General features: G+C 33.4%; 1 protein-coding gene across 4 annotated transcripts in view; it reads left to right on the top strand.

The window, feature by feature from the left end:
* LMBRD2 (LMBR1 domain containing 2) overlaps positions 1-10,973 on the top strand; it is a 43,490-nt gene extending 32,517 nt beyond the window's left edge. Inside the window, exons 15-18 of one of the 4 annotated variants that reach the window (XM_072757093.1) lie at positions 448-494; positions 1,841-1,946; positions 4,305-4,434; positions 5,348-10,973. In XM_072757093.1, the coding sequence (XP_072613194.1) occupies positions 448-494; positions 1,841-1,946; positions 4,305-4,434; positions 5,348-5,432 (368 nt within the window). In that variant the 3' untranslated portion in view covers positions 5,433-10,973. The remainder of the gene's footprint in view (positions 1-447; positions 495-1,840; positions 1,947-4,304; positions 4,435-5,347) is intronic. The other 3 variants (XM_072757095.1, XM_072757094.1, XM_072757096.1) reach the window with 3 other exon arrangements.
* The last annotated feature ends 246 nt before the right edge of the window (positions 10,974-11,219 follow it).

The raw sequence follows: 11,219 nt of genomic DNA on the forward strand, positions 1-11,219 counted from the left end.
AGAAGGTATTTAGAGAAGGACAGCCAGAATTATGAGTCTCTAGAGCGTAACTTATACAAAAACAAAACAAAACAAAAAAACCACTGTGAGTATATAGCCTGAAGAGAATAAGGGAAAGGACTTTTATGCAGAAAAAAATATCACCTTAATTTAGAAGATAAGGCAAAGAAAAAGAAGTTACCAACAAATTTCAGATCACCATGAGGAAGAATGTTTTCCTCACTAAAAACTATTTACACATGGCCTAAAGGTCATGTCCAACAGAAATATAGAAGATATCCTCTGTGGACTTAGGTGACCTCTAAGGTCCTTTCCAACAATAACCTATTACTTTTGACTTTGTAGTAATTTAAAGGAAATTGGTCATAGCCTGATACCTTTACTTCAGTTACTCTACGTCTAATTAAACCCATTATACCAAATTTGAGACCACTTTTCTGTCTCTAGAGAAGAGAAAAAGACAAAGGCAAGAAGAAGGTGAAAATCGAAGAAGAGTAAGTATAGTACTTAATAATTTGTTGTAACCTAAAGACTGATGTGAAATAATCATAAGAATTTTACTGATTTACAATTGGCTAAAGACCAAAGAGCCGTGGGAAAATGACATACGACACGTTTTTTTAAAAAGGTAATTTTAATACTTTCAGATGTACATGCTAAGCATTTTTTGGTCAGACCTGTTCTGAAAAGTCACTAGTTTTAAGTTACTTTGTGTCCAGTGTCTAGCAGTTTCTTGCCTAAGCTCAGTGCTTTGTGAATACTTATTGAATGAATTAATAAAATCATGCAGTCTTATTATTAAAGTCATTTTGATTGCTTTAAAATTGTTATGCTTTTTTATAATATGACATTAATTATATTCCTCTTCAGTTTTTCTTTAGCCCTCTGCTGAGGCAAACTAACCTCCTCCTATAGAGAGAAAAGGCAGAAAATCAGAAAAATTTAGTGTGGTTAACACAAATTACAACAGCTGGGGCTAATCTATACTGGAGAAATGAAGACTCAGAGGAGGAGACATGATAGTTGTCCATATATGTTAGTGTGTGGCATGTAAAAGGAGACTTGTTCTTTATTTGAGAAGACATAATTGGAACCAGAGAGTGAAAGATACTGCAGATAGATTTCACCTCTTGGTGAAAATATCTAACTTCCATAGTTTATCAAAATTGTGATGGGCTTACACACACACACACACACACACACAAAATTGTGATGAGCTGCTCACACATAGAAACTTCATGCCCTCTAATAAGAGAGCCAATGGCATGACTATTTTAGAATGAACCCCTACAATGCAGGGGAGGTCGAATTAGGTGACCTGTGAGGTTCCTTTCAGTTCTATGAATTGACTGAGTAGCATCCCACTTCATAAGGTTTGACTACAATGATCTAATCATCTTTGTATACAACTCAAATTTTGCTTTCGAAAGTAACTTTTCAGGTCTCGATATTTGTAGTTGATTTGTATGGGAAGTAATTTTGTTAACCTCTCAAATTATTAGGAGTTCTCATAATTTTTATGTGGTCAAGGTAAGCCTATCATAGCTATCATATCCTTTTGATGTTTTAAATAGAATTGAAAAGGTTAATTATAACTAGCGAAAATGTCTATAAGTGTTCATTTGGAAAAATGTTTGGAGACCGTATTAAAATCATGTAGAGACAAAGAAAAAATTTTTTTTGAAAATTTTCATGGTGCTATGCTAACATACTGATTATGTGGTGAATTTCTGATGAAAATAAATTATATTATCTCTGTGTACTATCTATTGACACTGATGAATTACTTTCTGCCTTTGAGTTCCTTTGCTACATATATTTATTTATGTTTCTGTCCTAGGAATGGAAAGAACGTTATGGACACAGTAGAGAAGATTCTACTAGAAACAGAAATGTTCATGTTGACCCAAAAGAGTCAAACCTCTCAGATCTTAGTACCAACCGATGTAAGTAGTTTATTTTCCAATTCCCTTAGAAATTGTTTCTTAAACTTGGTTGCATAGAGACTGAGGATTAAGATATCCATCCAAAAATGCCTTTAGAGGGGCACCTGGGTGGCTCAGCAGTTGAGTGTCTGGCTTTAGCTCAGGTCGTGATCCTGGGATTGAGTCCCACATTGGACTCCCTGTGGGGAGCCTGCTTCTCCCTCTGCCTATGTCTCTGCCTCTCTCTGTGTCTCTTATGAATAAATACATAAAATATTTTTTTAAAAAATGCCTTTAGAGAACTGTAGATGTGGTTCTGTCTTTCCTTTTTCATCCCTCAGTGTATAGAGGGAAAGGGAAACTCAAATATGCATTCTGGTAGGAGATGGAGAATTGGGATAATATACTACCTTAAAAAATATCAGTACTTATCCCAGGCATGTCTTAGGTACATGTTGGTTTCTACTATTTCCCTGATGCTGTTCTTTACTTTTTCTGTTAATGGGTGTAGGCAATTCAGTCATTTTTATAACCATTTCCTGACTGATCAATATATCAGGTACTTTCCCAGGTTTATAGGGATATAGAGAAACATTTCCTGTCCTTGGGATGCTAATTAGTTCAGTGAGGAACTGATAATAAGGAGAAGATGTTTGCCAGTGGGTTGAGCTAGGACACCTCCCCACATCCTTGTCCCTGCCATCTGCACCTGGGAAGGTGGCAAGAAACCTGTGTTTGCTCAGGACTCTGCCCAGAGTAGATGGCAGAGGATGTTTGTCTTTGGGGAAGAGGCAGGAATGCTGAGAGAGTAGAAGGGTATACTCCTGATGCTGAGGGAACTCGACTTAGGAGATAGAAAAAGAGGTCTTTATTGAGAAAGGATTTCTGTGATAGAGTAACGTCAACTTAACATTTGGAAATGAATAGTACTTATCCAGGTGAAGGTGTTTTGGCAGAAGGATGAATGAATGACTTAAGAGAACCTTTGGGAGAATGCAAGTTTGTTTCTGTGACAAGATCCTGAGTAGGAGAAGCCTGATAAAGAGGGGAAGCTGCAGAGACAGTTGGAAAGCAGGTATTACCATGCTCAGAAGTTAAGACTCTCTCCCAAGTTAAGATTTTAGAAAAGGAGCATGTGCACATTTTTGGTTTCAAAAGATAGTTTGATAGCAACATAAAGTATGATTTCCAGGGAAGTGAGACACAGAAATCAGTTCTCTGTTTTGGTAATGCGATCAAGAAATGATGAGGGCCTTTAAATCAGCAGTGACCCCTAGACATGAGGAAGAAAGGATGTGTTTGAGTGAGATTTATGGTCAAAGAAACAGGAGAGAGCTAAAGGTGTAGTCAAAGCGAAGAAGAAAGAAAGAGGATTCTACAAAGATTTGGAAGTTTGCTTACCGCGGTGTAGGAGTTGACACAGTAGAGATGTGGGAGTGTAGGAGAATGGTCAAGAGAAGAAGAAATACAACGCCTTTGGATAATGACATGAAGAGAACCCGGAATGCAGGAGGCAACCAATATTTGCTGAATGAATGAGAGAAAAGATGAAGGGCAGAGTCCAAGATGACAAATGTATAAGATATGATAGACTTGGCTTGCCTTAAGTTTTCAAAAAGAGCTGTATCATAAAGTTCTTCTGAAGTTATTGGATTACTCAGAACAACATTGTGAAAATTTAGATTGTTTATGAAGAAAACCCACCCTGTCCACATAGAGAAGGGAGACTTAGCTGTGTAAATCTGAAGTGATCAGGATGGTCGTCATTAACCACATGTGGCCATTGAGCATTTGCAACATGGCCGACGCCCCATGTTGAAGTGATAATATATTGGATATATTGAATTAAATTAAATCGGTTAAAATTAATTTCACCTGTTCCTTTTTACATTTTTATGTAACTACTGGAAAATTTAAAAGTAAATATGGGGCTTGCATTTTATTTCTGTTGGACTTAACTACCCTAAACTCTTACCTCCTGGGGAAAAGAATCAGGCCTTTCTTAAAGAGCTTGAGAAAATTCTAGCCAAGAACTGACATATGGGAGCCCCTGGATTCAACCATGAAACCATTTGAAACTTGATAATGAACAGTGACATAATTCATATGTTAAATGTTAATTCTGATTCATTTTAATTCTTTGCATTGTACCTGCTTCTGAGCTTAGACCAGTTACAAGACCAGTTGTTATTTTCTATCATACCATTTTTCATTTGAATCTGATTTTGAAGGAATCAAGTAATTATCTTTTCTTGCTATTATCTTCACAATCAAAATTCAGATCCTTTAAAATCTTGACTTTTTTTTTTTGCAAGTCCGTAGACTGTGACCCATGAGGACAATAGAAAAGTAGACAGATCTTTTTTTATTCCTTTACAGCAGCATCCAAATATACCAGGGCCAGTAACAGAACTGAAAGGGACCGAATAGAACTCCTCCAAGATGTAGAACCTTTGGATTTTAATGCAGAAACATTCACTGATGATCCTCTGGAATCTGAATCGGGAAGGTAAGCTCTGACTGTATTGTTTTGGCTCCAACATTCTGGAATTTTAATAACATAAAACTTGATGAAAAAACCTAAGGAAAATGTTCATCTTTACTGCTAATAATAATCATATTAATTAACCCTTGGTAGCTTTTTATACCTTCTAATGCTTTTATATTGTAAAAATTATAGCATCCAATGGTGGTAATTGAAATTACTATCTCCATAAACCACTAGTGGTATTCTAAATAAGAAAGAAGAATTGAAATTGTTAGTAAGACTATTAACAATGTTTATATGCCTATTTCTAATGATCCCATTTATGAAATTTATCATATTTAGCAATAGCTACATGGTCATGGCTAGGTATCGGATACTATTCTAAGCACATTACCAATGATACTATATTTTATGGTTATAAATCCAATTGGATTTGAATCCTGAGAGGCTTAGTAACTTAACTTACTTAGAGTAAAATAGCTTGCAAATGGCAAAAGTCAGGCATTCAAACCCCAGGACTCTGGCTATAGGGTCTGTGGTTTTGGCCACTCTGTGAAATGATTAAACAAAAGCAAAATATCATATGCATGAGATATTTTCTATAGTATTGTCTATAAATAGCAAAAACACTAAAATATTCTATTTATATTGAACAATTAAGAATGATTATTAAATCTTCAGTTTATATCCCCCTATCCCTTTCTTTTTATATCTCTCTTTTTTTTATATATAGAAAACAAGGTATTCTAGGCTCTAAAAAAGCTGTTGGTTAATTTATAATTAAGTAAGTAAATCCCTTTGGGATATTATCTTTGTAAGTTTCTGCCTTCAGCTACTGAATAGATTTTATAAATTATGCTTACAAATTATGTAGCCACTTCCTTTTAATGTGTCCTTGTTTTTCTCTCCTCCTTTGTTATTTTTGATGCCTCAGATCATTTCTTTATCCACCTTTCAGGTATCAGCCTGGTGGACGATACCTCTCGATGTCTCAAAGCAGAATATTTGATGATGTTTAAAGTCTGAAAATTTATGAACAACTAACCAAGATCAACGCATCAATCCAGTATTTCAGAACATATGTGTGCCCTAGAATTTATACTGTACTCTTAGTGAAAATGTCAGGACAAAAAAAGGCCCTGAAAGTTAATCACATCTTAGTAATAATAGTTTATTGCCCATTGGATAGTGTCATCTTTTCTTGTAAGGTTTATTACACACTGTTCCTGACGTGTCTGCCTTAGGAAGTACAGGTGTAGTGGAAGGCAGTTCATGGTAAAGATCGGTATATGTTGAGAACATGTAGTTCGGTTTGTTTCATATTAGTTTTTCTTGGGAAAGTTGTTTTAAAGATCCAAGAAAGCCGTAAGTCATAACTAAATAACATCATATGGTTTTATTATTGTGATTTACATTTTTGCTGTTTCTACAGAATGTGTTAATCCCATATTTCCCAAAGAGATGGAGACCTCAAATAGTAATGGTATTTACAAAACCCATGTCTTAAAACAAGGCTTACTTACCAGACATAACTGAATGTAGAAAGCTCTTTTTCAACTCTATATGCAAATCAGTGAGGTTTTTGCATGTATAATTAAGATTATACTTCAACTGATAGTATCTTTAGCATGTATACTATAGTCGGGTGATGTATTATTCTTTCAGTCTTTGCTAGTAACTGGAAATTACTATACGCTTTTGGTATTGCTTTGTAAAAGATTTTCATTTCAGGGAGAAATGTTCACCTTTATCATTCAGCGTATTAACTTAAGTGTGGATCGTTCCACTCAAAGAGAATCTGAAGCATTAATGGTAAATTGTGGGTTGTTTTTGTATTTGTTTTTTTTTAATAGCCAAAGAGTCCCACAAAATTCTCTAATTTTTAAAGGTGCCTCTTGATGCTTTGTGGAAAATAACATTTGGTTACTCTAAGGAAAAAAGTGAATCCATTTACTAATACTTAAATTTTGGTTTATAGAATGGAAATATGTGATAACTGTTAAACGTGCTAATTATTTTAAAATGACTTTTTTAATTTTTGTGTTTAAGCCAAAGTTGGGTATTATATTTTGAATCATCAGTGTTTTATTGGACAGTGAATATTGCACAGTTGAACACAATATGCTTCCGGAGAGTTTTTTGTGTCCCTGAAATGTTTGCAACTCAAAGAATCCCTGCTATGGATTCACCCAGTGGTGATTATTCTTGAGCTTGCCCACAAGTCTCAGTTTAACACCTATTATTCTGTATAATTTTTAATAGTGCTCGCTTTCACTCTGAAGTTTCCAGTTTAAAAATGAGTTATATGATCACCCTAACAATATGATTTTATGTTTTTTATGTTTCTTGAAGGTAATCTTCCCTTGAATCATAATTTTAAATTTTTTATTTTGCTTTTTACTTATTATCATGTAAATTTTTAAAAGACAGTTCTATGCAGATACTGAAAGGAATAGTATATCATCCTACTTACCTGATTTTGTTTAATTTTTATGATCTTTGAGATTAAATCCCCTTTAAATAATTATAAATGGATAGATTTTATTCTCAAAGGTCATACAGGCTGCCCATTTGAGAACCCACACAGAGACTTTCACTGTAAAGTGTGGTTACAGACTGTAGGCCAGGAACAGAGATCATTTGATACTGTTTGTCATTTCATGACTGACCATTCAATATCTCGGACAAATTATGTAACCTCTCAGTGCCTCAATTTCTTCATTCATGAAATGAAGATGATACTTGCTATTTACCTACTCATCTACCTCACAAAACTATTGTGAGGGTATTGAGTTGATGCTGATATGCTGGAGTTTAAAACAAAACAAAACAAAAGAAGTTGTAACCTCTGCTGTTCTTCCTAGTGGTACTTGAAGGTGTTGGATGGAGAAATGATAAGCTCGGAGAGGGGTTCAGTTTCTTTATAATTACCGAGAAGCTTTTAAGTCCCTGAAACAAAAACTGTTTTTGGAATAATTTATCACAAGTCCTCTGAAAATAGTATTGTGGTATATTTGGTCTTTGGGTTTACCTTGGAATATTTTCCCTAAGTATAATGTTGTTTCTCATCAGGTTTTATCATGAAACCCAGATGCTGTACGAGAAGCAGCAGCAGAAAAATTATTCACTTATAAGTCACTTTTGTAACTTATAATACCCTAAAGTAATTGCTAGGAATATGTAGGGGAATGTACTACTTTCCTTTATTATTTTTTTATGATTATAATAATTGAAGCGTATGTAATACTTCACAAACAACCTAGCTCCCTTTGTGACTTCTGAGTTATTTCCAAAATAATTTTTGGTTGTTTAAATGATCTAGAGTGTTCAGCTTTTTAAGCAGAATTTATCTTACAGGATTTTATATATGATCATATAGGAAGGTTACCTGGCTGGACAAATTTGAGTTCATAACATTTTAACCTCTGAAGAATAAAGAATTTATTGGTGGAGGAACTAAGTTAATGTCTGTAAAGCCACCTTGTGTAAAAAACTAAAGTAAGAACAAGTTTTCTGCTTGGGGAAGCTTATTAAAATGTAATGACATCTACTGCAAAATATTACTACTAAGTTCATACACTTTAAATGCAAAGTAATTTCCTAAACAATTACTTCTGACAATTAGCTTTTGATGTCTTTCTTATGTAATAATAGATATCCAGTTAAATTTTCTAAATTATTTTTCTGAATAATTATTAGGTAAGAATATTCAGTAAGCCAATAATTCAAAATAACCATTGCAGAAAGTGATAATAATCTGTTAATTTCACGAATCACCTGTAAGTTGCTAATTAACTTTTGTTACTACATCAGTAACTTGATCTTATCAGTAAAGCATTTTTATAAAAATCATTAGTAAAATAATAAAAAAGGTTTAAACCTAATTATTAGGATTTGCTCTCTTACCAAGTGAATATAAGGGCTTTCGAGTACTTTCAATACACAAGTCCTCACTTCACAAGAGTGATAAAAGCTAAGTCAAAACATTCAAAGATTTTCCATTTATTAAAAAATAGATCAGAAAATTTGACAATCAAAAATAAATACCATGAGTTGATCTGTTTTTGGTCTCTACTATTTGATTAGAATATCAGTTCTTAAATTTACACTGGTTGTGTACCCAAATGAAATTAAATGTGGATAGGAAAGTCAATTTGTGGGCTTTTAAAAGTATATTTCAGCATTCGGATAAAAGAATTTCATTTATGTACAATAGCAAACCTCATTTTTTGTCTTGTAAGAGATACAGGGAATGTTCTTGATGGTATGTTGATGAGCATCTTAAAAGAAAGAAAGCTCTCCCTAATTACAATTCACACTGTTCAGTAATAGGAGTTTTGTACTTGTGATTTGAGTGGACCATGCCTGAAAGTTACAAGGATAAGTATATTTGCACTAAAGAGACAAAACATGTCCCTGAGAAATCTTAACATACTTGAATCTGTAAAGTGTAATGGATCACATTACATTAAATTCTAAATGTTAAGGAGTAAATGGACTTAGAGTTCTATCTTTTCTTTGTTTTCTTCCTTCCTCGTCCTTTTATACTTTCTGAAACTTCTTTTTACAGTATGGTTTTTAATATGCTGACAGATTTTCTTTTTTTGTGTGTATACAGTTGTTTCTGATGATCAGTACACTCAAAAGGAACTAGTTCTGATTCCACATCCCACTACTTGAATAGTAATATTGCACCGAAAGTAGTGAAACATATTTTTCTAGACAACTAAGCAACATCTGAATGTAAATGTGATATATGCTGACTCAGTGTGTTGTCTGTAGGTCACTAAAGAGGACACTTCATTAATAGGAATTACTCTCAGTGTAATGTGTTGGCATAAAATGGATTTCCAATAACAGTGATTTTAAAAAACACAACAACAACAACAAATAAGAACCTTAAGATAACTTTTTATGAGAAGGAGTTCATAAATAACCTACATAGTTGTCAAAGTTTCATTAGGAGAGGTGAGAATAATACAAAAGGGTTATAGGAGGCGTTCTAAAATATGAATTCCCTCCATGAAAAGTACTTCTTCCCAGTGGACTTTTTCATGCCCAGAGAGCTAGAAGACCAAGCCCTGTCATCCCTTACCCCAACTCCTGGAGACCAGGCCTGATGAATCCTTTTCCCCAGCAGAGTGGGCACTAGCCCTGCCCTATCCTCAATCCCATCATTGGGAACATGACCTCACCTCTAATTCCTTTCACACTTAGTCTGGTCTTCCTAAAATTTTATTATCATTGTCAAAAGATTCGTCCATTGAGGTTGGTTGAAGCCTTTCTACAATTTTTAATTTATTAATAAAGCAGGAATATTGGCATGTTCCTCTTCTTATTGATAATCTTAAAAGACATTTATTTTTGACACACACCCTGGAAAAAATTAACTTTTTTTCCTGAAAATTTTTTCTTCGGTGGTTATCTTGATCTCAAATCATTTTATAAAAGATTTTTTTTTCTGTATACTCGGTGCAAAAGTGTAGAAAAAGTGGTTTAACTATGGCAGATATATGTAGAGTAAAATCATAATTTATGACTGTGCAACACCATATTGAGTCAATATAATTGATATAAATCTTATCAATCTAGTCACTTAGAGCTGTATTTCTCAAAAGAACGCTGGCTAGCATCTTCCCTACTTAGTACACCAAGTTGTAGGGGAGAGACTTGTATTTATTTTATTAAAAGCAATCCAATGGATTTGTTTTTGTCCATACTTTGAAATCAGCTTGAAGGATTTTTCTCATTTTAGAAGGTAGAAAACATGTGGACATGTCTTTTAAATTACTGTAATCTAATATATATTTATAAATTATAGCATTGAAAAAAGAGCTCTAATATTGATGTTGTTACTTTCTGGTATTTAATTTTTATAAAATTTTTTGTAGTAACTAATTGTAGTGCTTTTAAGTAGTTTAAAAAATCATTCTCAAATAACTTCTGCCCACATCCTAGTTCCTTGGGGCAATTCTAAAGTTCAGTAATCCAGTGTGAATTTGAAATATTCTTTGATCCCTTCAGTGTCTTTTTATATATATCAGTCCCCAAACGAAGTATACCAAAAGCCTAATTTCTGTGTTGCATTAATGAAGTACTTGTTATTTGTCTAATTCAGTGGATTAGGTGAAATAGAGGATAAGTCTTTTCAAATGTGCATCTGGTCATAATTTTTCTAAATGTTCATTCTGTTCATTTTTGGTGCATGATGCCAAATTTGTCTTTAATCAGCCATTACTACCTGATATGTAATGACAGATGTTTTCCTATCTGACCAATGGGTTAACTATTTTTCTCTGCAGATTCTCACTACATTTTCAAATATGTATTTGGAAAAAGCTGCAAAATGCTCCTATAAGTAAGTTAGCATCTTTGGCCTTATCTATGCATAATGTTCTCTCGGTTTGGTTTTGACAAACTCGTGGACTTGCAGTTGCTTTGTAGTATTTTAACTTATTGTGATGTAATGAATTTTTTGAAATGTTTACTTGATTAGCTATTAAAATATAGGAAATTATGTGGCTTTGCATGAAATAAAGAACATTTCTACAAGTTCCTAAGAATTTTGCTGATTATTTATGTGTTTCATTTGATAACATCTTTGAGATTAAACCCCTAAGGAGCCTGAAGCTTTCTTTGTTCTATTTTAAGATAATTAAACACATGTACTTTAGGTTCTACATTACTTTATCCAGTGTTTATAAATAAATAATTGTTATAAAAATTAGAAATCAATGAAATTTAAAGCTGGAAAACAATAAAGAAAATCAATAAAACCAAAGCCTAGATTCTTGAAAATATCAATA

The sequence above is a fragment of the Vulpes vulpes genome, chromosome 4 (genome assembly GCF_048418805.1).
Source record: "Vulpes vulpes isolate BD-2025 chromosome 4, VulVul3, whole genome shotgun sequence".
Taxonomy (NCBI): Eukaryota; Metazoa; Chordata; class Mammalia; order Carnivora; family Canidae; genus Vulpes; species Vulpes vulpes.